The following is a 16,004-nucleotide window of genomic DNA, read 5'->3' on the forward strand; positions in this document are numbered from 1 at the left end:
GGAAGGTTCCGGAGGGAGCCGAACGCCCAAGTCAGCCCAGCAGCCCGCTGGGTGAGCCGGTGGTGTGCGGACCGGCGGGCGGGCCACTCGCTCGCTGGCGCGGCCGCCTCCTGCGCACCCCGCCCCCTCCCCCTCCCCTCGGCCAGTGCCTAGCGGCGCTCCTCGACGGCCGAGGTGGGGGGCTGCCGCGGCCGCCGCTGCTCTGCTGCGCCTGCCTTCCTGCCTCGCCCCCCGCCCGAACCGGCCGGTCGGGCCCGCTCCTGCTCCTCCCCGGCGATGAGCGCTCGGGCTGCTGGCGCGGCTGGTGCAGTGACCAGAGCGGCGCGCACGGAGGCGGCGACGGCTCGTCAGGCGGAGGAGCGCACGAACGCAGCGGCTGCAGCAGCCCGGACGCATGGAGGGGCCGGGAGGGGCCGCCACCCCGGGTAAGTGTGCCGCTCGCGACGGGGGACGCAGCCCTAGCGGGCGCCCTCGCTCCCTCCCTTGGTGGATCGCTGGAGCAAGTGGGGCCGCCGCCCCGATGCCGCGGTGAGGGGCACCGTCTCGCCTGCAGCGGGCGCTGCTGCGCAGGGGCTGCCCAGACGGGCAGGAGGGCGCCTCGGACGCTCCAAGGGGGCAGTTGGACGGGGCCGCCATCCTCTCCCTCCCCGCGCTGGCCAGGAAGGGTCCCCAAGTGGACTGACCAGTTCCCGGCCGCGAATCATAGGGATCACCAGGCCGGTGGCTAGGGGGGCATCGCTCTTAGTTGGTGGTGACTCGGGCGGAGGGCGCATTGGGGATCCCCACCGCGCGCCCCCAACTTAGGCGAGGCGCCGCGGAGTGTGTCCGCGGAGGATGGATGGGGCGCGCAGTGGGGTGTGACCAGAATGCTCCCGGAGTGGAGTCTGGACCTCTGGGCCGGGGAGGGTGTGGCTGCCTTGGGCGCGGTGGGGAAGTCGCGTTTGCCGCTTTGCAAGATGCTCCGGGGTGATGCGTGCTTGGAGGGACCGATGGAGCTGGCTGCCTTGCGGGGCGCCTGCTTGGCACTTGGGGCTGCAAGTAGCCTGGCCGGCTGCTTTGCGTGGAGCGGGAGGGAGGCAGCAGCTCCAGGGGTCTTGCCCAGGGCAAGTAGTGTGCGCCCTCTCCACTTTGCTCCAAGCTGGAGAAAGATCTCTTCCCTATCCCTCCTAGAAGCAGGCAGAAGGTCTCTCAGCTGCCCCAGCTGTGGCACCCCTCGAGGGTATCATCCCTGTGCCACATCTGGAGCCCAGCAGGCGAGGAAAGGCAGCCCAGCAGCCCGATGCCCTGACCAGCTTCCCCTGACCAGGCAAGCCTGCGGGCAGGCTGGTTCTCCGCCGCCGGAGGGAAGCGCCTCCTCGCTGCTGCCCTGCCGTTGGGAAGATGCTGAGACAGGCCAGCATCGGAACCCGCAACGAGGGCCCCCTTGTGCTTCACAGGGGTTCAGGATGAGGCGAGCTGGCCCAGGACCTCGCCGCGCTTTGCTTGTTTTTCATTATAGGCCTCGCGCAAGAGCGCCCTTGAGCATGTGCAGAGTTCTTTCCTCTTTTCGCTGAATAAACTCAATCAGCACCCTCCCCAGGGCTTGAGCTGCTGATTGATGCCTGTCTTGCCCTTTTACCCCAACTCTCTTTGCCACTAGCAGGGGGCGAGAAGGGGTGCTGAATAATATTGGAGAGATAAAGCGTGAATTTCATTCAGGCCCCTGCTACCTTCCTCCTCCCCTCACTCCACCCCATACACATTTATAGAAAGGCTTCCATCTCTGACTGGCCTGATTCCTGGCAGCTCTTGTTTCGAGTATCCGCAGCCAGTCGTTTATTCCCCGTACCAAACGCGCAGCTTCCATCAGTCCAGGCCCGGTGACCTGGAGCGCCTTTCACATAATATGAGTCAGCAGCAGTTGTGAGAATCTCCACACGCCCCCCCCCCACTCCTCCAAGCCCCCTTCCTTCAGCTGCAGGAAGGATGCTGGAGGAGGCAGCTGGGAGAGGAGCTGAGATGATGGGAGTTGAGAGAAGTAGGCAGGCTCCCTCCTTTTTGTGGGGAGGATGTAGATTGGGGAGGGGGGTGCAGGGGGAAGGGGCAACCAGCGCAGAGCAGCTGGGGTGATTTCCCCAGACAGCTCCAGTCCTTCCAACTCAACAGTCACCAGCAAATTCTCCTAATTGGATTCCCTCTCAACATTCTCCGTTAGGGATGTTGTCAGATTTAGGAGCCTCAGAAGAAAGACGCAGTTCCTGAATCTGGCAACCAGATGCTTAACATTAATGCCTTATAATGCATCGGCATGATTTTAACATTTAAACACGCACACATTTTCAAACCTGATTCCAAGATCTGGCCAGACGCATTTCATCAGACACCCAGGGATGGCTCTAGTATAGATGGAGTTAGCAGAACCTCTCCTGCTGGAGTCCAGCCCTGGGGGGCCACTTTACATACACAAGGGCTGGCGCAGACCAGGCTCCTATTGGCACAGATAGGTGAGGAATATATTGAGCAGGAGGAGTCCAGGCATTCATTGGCAGGAGCAGCAAGGAACTTTTCTCTCTCTCTCAAGGCAAGGGCCTCCTTCCCTAGGGTGATCTGTAGGGTTTATATACTGTTGGTTGGCAAAACAGATAACAGCAGTGGGTGGGGCCAAGGTCAAAAATGGGCAGTGACATCTCCTTTTCTTTCTCTCCTTGCTATCAATTTTTTCCACTGCTCCCTATTTTCTCTCTCACTTTTAGGCACCCCTTCTTCTCCACCTCTCTCTGTCTCCAGCAGCCCCTTCTCCCCCTCCCCTGCCTACCACTGTCTCTTTCTGGCACCCTTTGTTCTCTCTGTCTTTTTGACATCCTGCCCCCCCCTCGTCTTTTTCTGACACCCCTCCTCTCTCTTTCTGACACCCCTCTTCTTGCTTCCTCTCCCTCTCCACCCAGCAGACTGCCAGGGGAGGAACAGATCCCTCTTGTCAGAGGCCTGAACTGATGGCTTGCAGAGCGTTTTTTCAATGAGCCTGAGAGCCGCAGGTTGTCCCTGCCCCTGCTCTGCAACCTACATTTCTGACACAGAAGAGGCAACAGAGGGAGGGAAGGGAGATGGAGACTGGTGGGGTAGATGGGGAAGGATATGCATTCATTTCAGAGGAAGCAGAAGAGATCATAAAAGCAGCAGGCACATGAGAATACAAAACCTTATCTAAGACTCTTTTGTTAGAGATAGAAACACACTATGAAGGAATGATTTTTGAATTATGGTGCTCCATTGGGGAGCAAGCAGAAATAATATCCTTTAACACAGCATCTCCCTTCTTTCCTGCCCCACCACCCCCACAGCAGGAATGACCCAAAAATTTCCTTATTAACACTGCACACCCTCCTTTAGAAAAATAAATCTGACATTTAGATGTGGCTGTTACTAGTGACCTCCTGAGTCTGGGCTACTGTGTTTGTTTTGAGCCAATCAAAAGCATGTCAGTGATATTTCATAAAGAAACCAAGGCCTAATGATGAGTCAATACTGTAAAAAAGAAAAGAGGATCCTGGCAGCTTCTGCTCAGCAAGAAGAGTTGGGGGGAATTGTTGTCCTTTCCCCCCAGACTGGAATATCATGTTAATCTATATAATAATACACATACACAAGCCAGGAGTTGGTAACTTGGCACCCATGAGCACAATGGCACCCTTGAGGTCTTGCTTGGGTGTCCACAAAGGCTTTTGGCCTACCCACCCCCATTCACTGTCTTATTGCCCATGAATTTGTGAGGGGGGTGGTCCTACTTTCTCCCCCTTGAAAAGTGTGTAGCTATAGCACTAAAGGAGGAAGTTGGAAGAATGTTGCTCTTTCCCACATCCTCTTTCACTTCTGTGTTTTTCAAGGCTCAGATTACGTATTTTAGTTAGATCCTTTGGAAAAGCAGAACACACGTGTGTGTGCGTGTGTGCACATGTGTGCATTTTCACTCTTTCTGTCTCTCGGGATGGGGGCTGTTCTAGGGAGAGAAGAGATCAGAGGCATTGGCACTCCCTCAAAATTCCAGATGTGCCCAGAAAATGGTTCCCATGCCAGGTTTCAGCTGCAGAATGAGGAACATGTTCAGCACCTCTGAACATGTGCAGAGTATATTTTGTTTACTACTGGGATGCAGCAAATCCCCAAATACTTAGCTGGTTAAACATCTGTCTTAATTTTGTTTAGATTGGTTTTTATTGGTTGTTAAGACGATTTTAAATAGTTGCATTGGTGGCCACTTTACCACGAAAGCAGACTACATATGCAAGCAGAAAACTAACCAGCAAAATCAACAAACCAATGGGGGTGGGTTTCAAGACAAACCATAGCCCCGGTACTTCTCTTTTCTGGAGGAAAAAAGCATTCCCTACTGGAGCTGTTTGTAAGGTGGAATCTGCTGATCACCACGAGCTGCTGCAGGTTAAACAGGCAATTCTGACTCAGCAAGGAGTTCTGCAACCTGTAGAATGGGTTGGATGAAATGCAAAGAGTTTGGACAGAATCCAGACACAGTTAAGTAAACAGCTCTGTTTGGGCTAGGAGAAAAGTGTGTTTGTTCTGTCTCTACTGTTGGAAAAGGACAGTGGATGCTCTTGGATATTGGGGGCCCCTTTGAAATGAGCATCACCCCTGCTGGTAGTGCTGCACCCCCAAAGCCCCTTCATGACTCTTAGGTTAAAAAAGAACCAGATTTTTACCCACACTAGTCCATGTATTCCCCAGGGCCCCATCATCCCAATCAAATAGATCAGAGCATGCTGACTGCAGAACTGGCAAAGAAGAAGATGAAGACGAAGCAGCAGCTTTGGATCCATGGCTTGATTGCTCACAACGTAGTTTGGGAGGCATTCTCAAACCCCAAATGTTGTCAGCAGCTCAGGAAAAGAAGATGTTGCTCTCACTGAAATTCCCCCCCCCCTTCACTGCCCTTGCTTTGAGCTGGCTAAATGGAGACTTCTTGTTCTCTCTGCTCAGTGCTAATAGGTTCATTGCCCCTGGAGCAAGCAAGGGCTGTGGGCTCCCTTTCCCCTTAGCTCCAGTCCATTAGGGAATATTGCCCCTTGCTTCATTCAGTGCTGCTAGTACATCTCTATTGGGAATCAATGCCTAACTCCCCCACCCTCCTCCTGCTGGGCACATTGCGCTGCTGCTGCACGTCTGTGGATGAGAGGAGGAGGCATGGAAATTAAAGAGCACTTTGTTTTTCTAGTGTGATGCCACAGCAAAATTCTGGAAGTGCACACATACATGCACACTTGCAATCATGTAAAGGTACGCTGAAGGACTCAAATTCAGGACACAAGTGCTGGAGGAGGGTAGTTTTGTGAGGGAGAGTGATGTGAAAAACGAGAGCAGCGTTGACCATGGGTCTTCCCAGCACATCAACATGCATGCTTAGCTAGCGGGGATTTGCATTTATGCTCTGGGTAACAGCACCAACATCCTGCCTGTTAATGAGCGGGTAGGACCCAGCCTGCCAATCATTTGTGGCACAAACCTCATGTGCCCCTGTTGTAGGGTGCCAGTTGCCTGATAGCTGGCATGGTGCTGGGGCAGTGCCTGTGTGTGGCCTTGGCACAATGGACGAGGCGGAGAATGATTTCCCAAGCTCGGAGGTTCTGCTTTTCTGTGTCTCTCTAGCTGAAGCCTTTATATGAGTGGACTGTGCAGACACAGCCTTTCTGGGGGGGGGGGACACATGTAAAGTCCTGGCACCTGGGGAGGGTCATGTGTACCACAACAAGCCCCTGACTTAGCTGCCAACACTGGGCAAAGTGAACGTCTCATCAGAGCATCTGGGGAAACCTGAGCTATGACCTACAGGGAACACCAAAGAATAGGATTTACTACAGCAGCCTTCCCCAGCCTGGTGCCCTCCAGCTGCTTTGGACCACAGTTCTCATCATCCCCAGCCAGTGCTGCTGATGGGAATCATGCACCAAAACAGCTGGAGGGAATCAGGTTGGGGAAGGCTGCTGGCTCAGAGTCTCTCATTGTGTGACTGTTCTAGACTCTTGTGCAATTGCATTGCTGAGATTACCTGCACATACAGAAGCCAAGGCTGCTGGCATGTCTTCCACCCCTTGGGTACAAAACTGATGGCCATGGAGTATGGGGTCAGTGGGGCGACATCTGAGCACACACAGCCCATGGCTCACAGTCAGGACAGTAGCTCTGGTGGCATCTTCCTTCCTCCTGACAGACCAGCCTTTGTTCTGGGTCTGCCTGCCGGCCTGCTCTCAAACAGACCAGTCTTTTGTCATTGCAACTCCCAGCAGCAGCTGGTTCCTTAGCAGGAGCCCCAGGTTCTTGGTACCCATCTGTAAGTTGCCCTGGGAGAAAGTGCCAACCTTTCTTCCTTTGCCGCTCTTCAGGCAAAGCCAGCTGCTGCTCTTCCTGTTTTGTCCCACACCTCTCTGGGTAGCTCTAGGAGTCCTTTTAGAGTTATGAGGCAGGGGGTGCTTAGTACTGGGGAAGGGGGAGATAAGGCTCCCTCTCCCTTTCCTGGATGAGCTCTTCATCCAAGGCTGAGCAAACAGAAGAAAGGGCAAGGAGAAGGAAGGAAACAAGGGGTAGGGAGGGGTGTATCAGGTGTCTGCCTTTGCAAACACAGCCCCTTTGTTAACAGCCTCACAGCTGCAAAGAGCCTCTTTTGGCATATTGTGCAGCTTTGCTCATTTACCCCCTTTTTCAGTTTGGGGTGCCCACCCTGGAAGAAAGCTGCACAATGATGCTTTGAAGCCTGGATATCTCAGTTGGTTAGAGCATGGTGCTGATAATGCCAAGACCGCAGGTTCGATCCCGGTATAGGATAAGGTTACCAGATGTCCCCATTTCCCGGGGACAGTCCCCAGATTTACAGCTTTCTCAGCATTCACATGTACATAGCAAACAATAAGTGTCCCTGGATTCATTTAAAAAACCTGGTAACCTTCGTATAGGACAGCTGCCTATTCCTGCATTGCAGGGGGTGGGACTCAGACGATCCTCCGGGTCCCTTCCAACTCTACAATTCTATGATTCTAAGACCATGAGCCCACAGAAGTACATCTGTTTGACTTGGCTTGGCCTGAACGGGAGCCATGTAAAGAGGGAAATAGGAAGGGAAGATGAGAGGACAAAGACCACAGGGGTATTGCAGGCTGGCAATCCAATTACGTAAAAAAGAGGGCACAGATTTCCATATGAAATTTTATATGTATGGATGTAAATCCAGGTGTCCTTTTCTCATGGTAGCTACCCAGATGCCAGTGGGGAACCCTCAAGCAGGAGCTGAGCCCAAGAGCCCTCTCCTCACTTTGATCCCCAGCAACTCCTGTTCAGAAGCAGGTTGCCTCTGACTGTGGAGGCAGAGCATGGCCATCGTGGCTAGGAGCCACTGACAGACTTACCACCCATGAATCTGGAAGGCCTTTGGTTGGCAGAGGCTTGGTTAAGGGCTTGGAGTCGAACAGAAAGCTATTAAGGAGTGAGGCCGCAGGAGGAACCTGCAGGAAGAGCAACAGCAAATATCTTAAGCTGATGTTTAAGTGGAAGAACCGTGGGAGACGTTTTTGACATGGTGCCAGTCTCTGCTAGATGCAAGGAGGGGATAACACACACACACACACACACACACACACACACACACGGGAGACAGCCAAGTTGCAGCTAGACAGGGTTGACGCGGCAGGCTGGATTAATCCCTGCAGCCGAATTCAGTACAGGAGGGTGAAGAAATGCAAAAATGGAGAGCCAAAGAAAAGAGGAATGCTGTAGCTCAGCTGAACGGCGACCCAACATCTGAGCTTTGGTAGAAGCAGGGGGTGGAAATCGTTCCTTGGTTTCTCATCTGCCATGAATAGGTTGTAGGAGTGGCCTGGATAAGGAGCTGGAGTTTAAGAACAGAGAAGCATTAGAAAAACCTGCTGGAACAGGCCACTGGCCCATCTAGTCCAGCATCCTGTTCTCACAGTGGCCAGTGATGTGCCTGTGGGAAACCCTCAAGCAGAACCTGAGTGCAAGTGGTCTTCAGAGGGATTACAGCCTCAGACTGCGGAGGCAGAACCACCGTGGCCAGTAGCCATCCAGGCTGGTGTCAGTTTAGGGGTCTGTTCCCAGAATTCGCTGCAGAAACAAAGGGCAGTCCCACCCAGCTTCCTTCATGCCAATTGGGGGGGGGGGCTTGGATGGGAAACAGGCCTCTCCTACCTGTTGGCCACCAAGCCTGACTGTATCCACCTGAACTGAAAAGGGATGCTGATGCTGGGTGGGTCTGTGGGGAGTGATTCTCCCTCTGCTCTCCTACCATGTCTCCTGTAAGCAGATGCAACCCTTTGTCGTTTCAGAGCTGATTAAAGGGGCCCAAACGCCAGAGCGGCTGGCCCCCATTATTGTACCCATACATGGACTGGTGGAAGAGCCCCACAGCCCCCCTGCTGAGGAAGAAGGAGGGATCCCAATCCCCACTTCTGGGCTGCTGCAGGTTGCGGAGCGCAGGCGTAAGTAAAACCTAGAAGGAAGGAGTTGGCTCTCTGCTGGCTGTAGGAGAAGGCAAAGAGCTTTCTGGGCCCCTAGCCTAGCTCAGCAACTCCCCCTGAGACCCTGGACTCCCTTACAGCTGCATCTCCTGGGAGCTGCAGAAAGGCCCATCGGGGAGCTGACCACAAATAAGAAGCATACTTTGCATTCATTTAAAGTGCAGAGGCTAAAAGGCTGAGCTACGGAACCAGGAAAGTCCCTGGCTCAAATCTTGCCTCTGCCATTAACCCGCCAGTGTTCCCTCTCAGGCCTCAGTTTGCAGACCATCTGCAGTGTGGGGAGGGCATGTCCGAGTCCAGGACAACTGACCCTATCAGAGAGCCTTCTCATCTGTTCCCACACTGCCTAACCGGTCATGGTTCTCACTGACATCTTGTCTCCGCAGAGCCTTTGAGCAGCGTCTCCTCCCTCGAGGTGCACTTTGACCTTCTGGACCTAACTGAGCTTACAGACATGTCTGACCAGGAGCTGGCGGAGGTCTTTGCTGACTCCGACGATGAGAATACAGGCAATGAATCCCCTGCTGGTAAGCATGGTCTCTCGATTGAATCTTAAACCAATTAATTATGCAAGCTTTAAAATGGAGGAACTAATTAGTCAATTCCAACTGCATACATCTGCATAGACCTAAGATAGCTCCAAAGGCTGGGGGAGAAACATGTTGGGATTCAAAAGAGGGATCAGCAAGCTGTGGGCCTTGAAATGTTGCTGGACTACAACTCCTATCATCCTTGACAAAAGAGCGCAAGATGAGACTGCTGGGTCGAGCCAACAGCTACAGATCAAATGATCAAGGTGGCACTCATCCTGCTAGGCATGTGGGCAGAGGCAGTGTCATATAAATTGGCTTTGCAAAGCAGCTAAGCAAGTGCCTTATCCTGGGGGGGGGGGGTGTCAGCTGACACCTTTCCACCCACCCCACCCTCTAGTAATCTCACTTGCAAGTGTGAGATTACTTAGGAGAAGCCTATCTGGAGAGGCGACTCTGCTCTCCAGTTTTGATCCTAGAAAATTTTCTAACCACAAAGAAAGTTGCCGTTTCTGCAGCTTCTTAGAATGCTTTCCTTTTTATACCATAGTTCCTGCTGGCCGGGATTAATGTTGTTACCCCATTCGGTAGGATTTTATTGATTTCAGTATAATTCTGATCTCTTGTTCCCCTCCCCAGGCTTTAAGTTTAACAAGAAGCAGTTCAGACATGAAGCCACAAAGGGCCTAAGCATCAGATGTACACCCTGAGATCTGTTGCCTTCAACCTGAAGCATATTCAGTTGCAAAATGGCAACTCTGTATGGTGCCTTACGGCTCCGCAAAGTATGTTTCTGTACTCAGGTGCCCTAATTTCTTTTTTGTCATGCATCTAATTCTCAAAATTACTTTTAAAAAAACTGCCGATGTTCAGTGCACAAGAGTGAGTCTATGAGGCCCAATTCTTGCAGCGTAATCTTATCCATCTCTAGCCAGAGGTAAGTCCCACTGAGTTCTATGGTGCTTACTCCCAGTTAAGTGGGAACAGGATTGCAAACAGAGTAAGATACTTTTAATCAGCTAGGCAAGATCTAGGGCACAAAGACTAGGGCAGTGGTGGGGGGGAAGAGTGCCTGGCAACTGCCTTGTGGGGCTTGCACGTCACCCCAGGCAGAGCTGCTGCGGCAGAAAGGTCACCTGAGCCAATCAACCCCACCTGTGATGATAAGGAACCTAAGCATGGAGTGACAGTGTGAAATCTGCTTAATCAAGCATGCCGGTAGGGGGGTGTGTGCGCCTCATTAAGCAGCCCAGCTGTGCCAAGAGTCTCAGAAAACAGATAGCATTTGACAGGTGTCTCAGAAAGGGAGACACTTTGGCTTAGAGGATGTTCTCTTTGATTGTGGAAAATATCAAGCTTCTCCCTGGGGCAAGCTGGTTCTCCTCAGAGTGATGATGTCCTCATTATCTGCTTGAGGATGATGCACAAGCTATTGCTCTAGGGAGGGCTTGTGCGCTGTGTGTGTAGGGAGGAGGGAGGGCTCCCCCACCCCATGATTCCAGGCCCTCTTCTCCTGCCCCTCCCAGAGCAATGGCACGATGAGCAGCTGTGCTGAGAGGGGTATGAAGAGGGTGTCTGCGATGGTGTCTGCAGAGGCAGCAGCTGCATCCCAGTGACACAGATGGAGTGGAAATGCAGATCAGCCTCCTTGGTGGGAAAGTGTGAGTGGAATTAATGAGGAGAGTTCCCTGCACTCTCAGCAGACAAGAAGAGGCAGGGAGGGAAATCCAGGCTGCAGGTCGGCTTTTTGATTTGTTATTATCGGCCATCATGTGTATGCATCACACAGAATGAGGTGAGCAGACTCTCAGGGGATCTGCCAAAAACACCCAGTGGATCCCACACCTCTGTTCTGCTTCTTCACAGAAAATGCGGGGCTCAAAGTCCTCCCTCTTTCACTGGGAGGCTGCGTCTGGAAAGGGAGCTTATTCGATTTTGAGCAGGCCTTGCAAAATGTATTGGCTGCACAGGCCACAAGTACAGCAAGGGAGACCCACGTGAGCTGTTCATCAAGGCCCCACGGAACTAGCTGGATGTGTCCTTTGATGTGGACACAGCTGGGAGCTGGCGTTGCGCATGACTAGCTGCCCCTCGCCGGAGCGGGAGGACTTTGTGTTTCTCACTGAGAATTTTAAGTTGGTTACTGTTTTAATCTGCTTCTCTTCTGCTCTGCTGTTGTTTTATCTGCTTTGGATATTTGTTTTGTTTTTATTGTACATTGCTTCAGATAGCTGCCTTTGATACCCAGTATGTGGAAAGATGGGTCACAAATTAAGGGCTCGCCCAAACTTGACTTGTATTTTGATTGCATTGTGCCCCGATTACCGTACTTTTCCGTCTATAAGACGAGGGTCTTTAATTTAAAAATTAGCTTTAAAATTTCCCTCGTCTTATACTTGGGTAGTGCAGAGTGGGGTTGGGCGATTGGTCGCAGCTGCGAGCAGGAGATTCTCAGTGGCGATAGTGCTGATGATTGGTGGCTGTGAGAAGGGCTGCTGGCAACTGGCTGCCATTTTCCATTTTCTTAATTTGGAGTCCCCCCAAATAGGGGGCATCTTATACATGGGGGCGTGTTATACATGGAAAAATACGGTAAATCCCCAGGGTCCGAGAGGTTTTCTCATTGTTCTGCAGCTGTGCCTTGTGAAAATCAGTTCTTACCCACTGAACTGGATCTTCTCAGATGCATAGAAAATCCGAAGAGAGATGTTGCTTACCGAGCTATTGAGTCAATGGGTACAATGGATTTTTCTCAAGGCACAGCCACAGAACAATGGCGAAGCTCTTAGACCTGGGGGAATTAGTTGGTACACAATGCAATCAGAATATGGGCAGACGAAAGTGTGGCTGAGCCCTGATTTTTGCAAAATCTCCAAAAAAGAAAGAAAGTTTTGAGCTTTTTAAAATAGGGAATTTGCAACAACAACAACAACCCAACACTTCCAGTGTAGGCTGTCATATACCCGGATTTTCCCAGACATTCTAAACAATTTCTGAAAACTCTGCCTGGACGCTATTTTGGGTGGAAAAATCCCCAGATATGTCTGGGAAATTCCGGACATACGGCAGTCCTAACGAAAGGTCTGTCGGTGTGAGGAAGCAACCAGGTGTGCTGGTCAGTCCCGACCTGCCTTTCTTTCTCTCGGCATAGGTCTGCACCCCCACCCCCACCCTAACCCCCGGGCCGGCTACCTGCGCTCCCCATCCTGGACGAGGTCAAAAGGTGATCAGGGCCGGGAGAAGAAGCACCTCAGTGACTCGGAGCTCCAGGCCAGCAAAGCAGACACTTTCCTTACTGTGGAGAAGCCGAAAGAAGAATAACGAGAGCCAGAAGCCAGACCAAGGTGCCAACACTCACTCTTGCACTAACCACAAATTCCAAGCAATTTGTGACCTTAAGAGACATTCATTCTGCCTCCTCCTCTGCCTCCCTTCCTCCCTCCCAGGTCAAGACATTTGCCAGTCTTGCTGGTTGTGTAAAAATCATTTCGCTTAGCCCCCGGCCATGAGTTACATTTGCCCATCAGGACCTTCTCTGCATTGCCATCAACACCAGGCAGCAGATGCCACGTCTAGGGAAGACGGCTGCGGCCCTGTTTCCTTTAGGCACTTTTGAACCTTCTGCTGCTACCTTCTCAACAAAGCCTGTGGCGATGGACACACCAACAAGAGGCTACCTTGCTGGGGACGAGTAGAAACGGGAGAGGGAGAGCGGCTTGAAGCACACAGCAATAGAGAAAAAGCTCCCCTTCTTCAGCCACGTGCCTTGAGCAATGCTGGGGGTGATGGGAGGCAGCGTCTCAGCCAGGGAAAGGAAGCTTGTTATACCAAAGGAACCTGGGGGAAACTCAGAACCATTTCTACAACACTTCCAGGATATGTGGTGAAGCCAAAAGTCCAGCTGCCAGGAGGACCTGCTGGGAAAGGGTGGAACCAGCCCTCACTTCCGAAAGCACATTTTCTTCCCAGTGGCCTTAACTCCCAGCTGCTGCTTTGGGGTTTCGGTCTTCTTAGCACACAGCATCCACAGGCTTGGCCTGGCTCAGCCTCAGGGCAGCTGCACGATTCTCCTCCTGCAACTCTGTGCATTCTCATGAGGAGGAAGAGCTCCCTCCACGGCCGGCGAGGGTGACAAACAACTGCTTGGAAGCCAGGAAGGAGCAGGACTGAATTGAGCAGCTAAGCCCGTCCTATGGTACGTCCCCTTGTGAACTGGGGAGGCCTCTTTGTGCCAGTGGAAAGAGGCACTCTGCTGAGACTGCTTCTTGCCCTGTTGTGCATTAAACCAGAAGCTCTCAGCCAAGTGCTGGACCCAGCTTATGTTTTCCCTAGTGGTGGCACTCTGGTGCCTGAATGCCCTTGTAGCAGGGACAAGGGAGTTAGTTCAGTCTCTGGGGTCCCCTTCAGCACAGGCTCCTCCCAAGGATTACACACCCTCTTGTACCCTATTGAGGTTTTTGGGCCTCAGAAAGTTTGGGAGCCCAGTTTACCTTACCTTCCTCACCAGGGCTGGTCAGCCACTTGGTGTTGCCACTTGGCAGACTGGGCACCTGCTGTTGGCACCCAGTTAGCTAGACCCAGAGGGTTGCATCCCCTCTCTCCCCCCCTCTCCTTCTCAGGATGGGAAAGCCAGGATGGGGCAGGAGCAGCAGCTTCTCTGTCCCAGCCCTACACCATTCAAATCATGTTGCTCCATTCACTTTGCAAATGTGCCGCAGTCCTTACTGGGTTTGCTATTGAAACATGTCTGTCAGTGACATTGAACCGGAGGCTGAGAGGTGGCGACTTGCAGCTGAGGCCATTCAGTTAGGTGGGACCACAGGCCGGAGCTCAGCCCAGCCCTCTAATCTATCAACCACACTGACTCTCCGGACCTCCAACAGAGATGGGGGCACTGCACAAGCCCCAAAGCCTACAGAGTAACTGCACAGCCCTGTTCTGGGTGACTGCATCTTTCTGGGGGAGGGAGTGGGGGGGGGTTAGAGGCTCCACAGCCTGAGACACCACAGTAGCCATGGGTGAAGGGAATGCTGCATTTCTTTACAGCCACTAAGAGAGGTGGTCTGGGCCTTAGTTTAAAGCCAGTTTCCTTGCCAAACAGATCAGAGGGCGACAAAATCTTCTCATGCATTCCTGGGATGAGTCTGTAGCAAGCAGCAGCCTCCATCCTCTGCAGCAAAATGCTGGCATCTTAAGGCAAGAGGGATTTGTGTCAAGACAAATGGAGCTGCAGATGCCCTCCTTCCTCCTCTTTGGGAATTCAAAAATGCACAGCCCTCAGCCCTCTCCACTTTGCCTGCCACGCCAGAGGAGATAAACTTTCAAGCCCCACTGTGGAGCGCAGAGCGTAGATGACGAGGATTCTGAGGCCTGTCCAGAGTTTCACGGCTTAACGGATAAGCATCTGCTGATTGCAGCACAAGCCGATCTCGCAGCCAGCTGAAGTGGAAATGCTGGTGTATCATGATGCCCAGATGACATATGAGCCACCAGGGAATGTGTGTGTGCATGTGCCGAGAGGGGGCTCAGGGAGAACAACAGCTGCCTGCTTCCCAAGTTGATCCTTTGCTTCCACAGCCAAATTCAGCTGTTTGCAAGGATGCTCTCAAGTGCATCCACACCCTTCCAGTTCACGAAACCCAGTTTGTTGTTTATAACACAGGAACCTGAAGCCAACCCTGGAACCCCGAGTCTCTGTGCCAATTTAAGCTGGATCTAACTGGGGCTTGTGGAAGAAGAGGGACCTCACCGAAAAGCAGCCTCTTCTGGAGGATGTGAGGCTGGTTTCATCCTTGCTATGATCTGAGGAACAGTCAGCTTTGTTGGCCAAAGTGGAGGCAGGATGCTGCAGCAGGGATACCACCAGATCAGCACAATTACAGAGGCTCAGAGGCAAGGGGAGCAGGGGAGCCAAGGCCACACAGCTCTGCTTGGCCAGGACAGACTTCCCTGGCGCGCTTCCTTTTTTGTCACTTGGCACAGTGACAGCATCAAGGCCACTTGAAGGCAAAGGCCACAAAGCTCTTCCAGGTGGTGAGTTCATGTTTCCATCAAGTCCAGCCCCTTCATGCTTGGAGACTCACCTCTGAGTTGCTCACTCTTGGCAAAGCACAATTTCTGTGGCCTTGCATTGTGCGCAGGTGGGAGAAGTCAGCCTCAATAAGCCTGACAGATCACCCCTGGAGCTGGAGGCTGTCCTTCACAGCAATCAGGGTTTCTTAAAGCCACAGAACCAAATTTTCTAGGAGCAGCAGCTAGAATGACCCATACCATTCTCTCGCGCCCTCCTTCCTCATGCCAACAGGTCCAGCCAGTTGCTTGGCTGGGGGCTCCTTTGCTGCCTCTGCAATGCTCAGCACACGCAACAGTATTCACCTGGGCACAGAGGACCAACCAGAGCTTTTCTGCAGGCACACAATGAACAGGGGTCAGGAAGGCAGGAGGTGGCACTTCCAGATACTTCTTGCCCAGCTCTTGGCCTCTCATTGGGCCAGGTGTAAGAGCTGGCAAAACAAAGTCTCAGTTGCTCTGGCTGAGGCAGAACTACAGCTTTTATAGGAGCCAATCAGAAGTGTGCTGGATATCACCTAACGATGACCCAACGTGTCCTTTGCTGTTCTTGGGGCTGGGCTGTAGCTTTGACTCTGTCACACAACCCACTTGTTGGTGCCATGAGCCGGAAAACTGCCCAATCGACCGTGCAGACCCAGGTCTGACCTTGATGATGCCCTGAACACCACTGTCTTGTCATTCACCCAACAGACGTGTATAATCCAGGTTTCTGCACTTGGGGTTTGAAGTTTGAATGTGCCCAGTTATGATTTATTGCTGTCCCCCAACTCCTGGAGTCAGACAGCAGTGGCCTCTAAAGCTGTGGAACAGACCCAGCAATAGATCACAGGGTGTGTCCTGGCAATGTAGTCTGAACCATTAAAGCAAAATCATTGCTTTTTCTGTT

At 52.5% G+C, this 16,004-nt stretch overlaps 1 protein-coding gene and 1 long non-coding RNA gene across 3 annotated transcripts; one reads left to right on the top strand and one right to left on the bottom strand.

Moving 5' to 3' along the window:
- Positions 1-243: 243 nt before the first annotated feature.
- DBNDD1 (dysbindin domain containing 1) lies at positions 244-15,997 on the top strand. 2 transcript variants are annotated; one of them, XM_082233323.1, is made up of 5 exons: positions 244-425; positions 8,325-8,477; positions 8,903-9,043; positions 12,198-12,390; positions 12,493-15,997. In XM_082233323.1, exons 1-4 carry the CDS (start codon positions 395-397, stop codon positions 12,365-12,367), a joined length of 495 nt encoding a protein of 164 aa, XP_082089449.1. In that variant the 5' UTR covers positions 244-394; the 3' UTR covers positions 12,368-12,390; positions 12,493-15,997. The 2 variants fall into 2 exon arrangements, with proteins under 2 accessions (XP_082089449.1, XP_082089448.1); XM_082233322.1 differs by having other exon boundaries at positions 260-425; positions 12,198-15,997.
- Positions 4,173-7,995, bottom strand: LOC309538070. Its single transcript, XR_014222097.1, has 2 exons — positions 7,389-7,995; positions 4,173-4,456 (listed from the first exon to the last, which is right to left on the bottom strand). It is a non-coding gene; the product is annotated as an uncharacterized lncRNA (long non-coding RNA).
- Positions 15,998-16,004: the final 7 nt, after the last annotated feature.

Source organism: Podarcis vaucheri (assembly GCF_965113315.1).
Source record: "Podarcis vaucheri genome assembly, chromosome: 7".
NCBI classification, from domain to species: Eukaryota; Metazoa; Chordata; class Lepidosauria; order Squamata; family Lacertidae; genus Podarcis; species Podarcis vaucheri.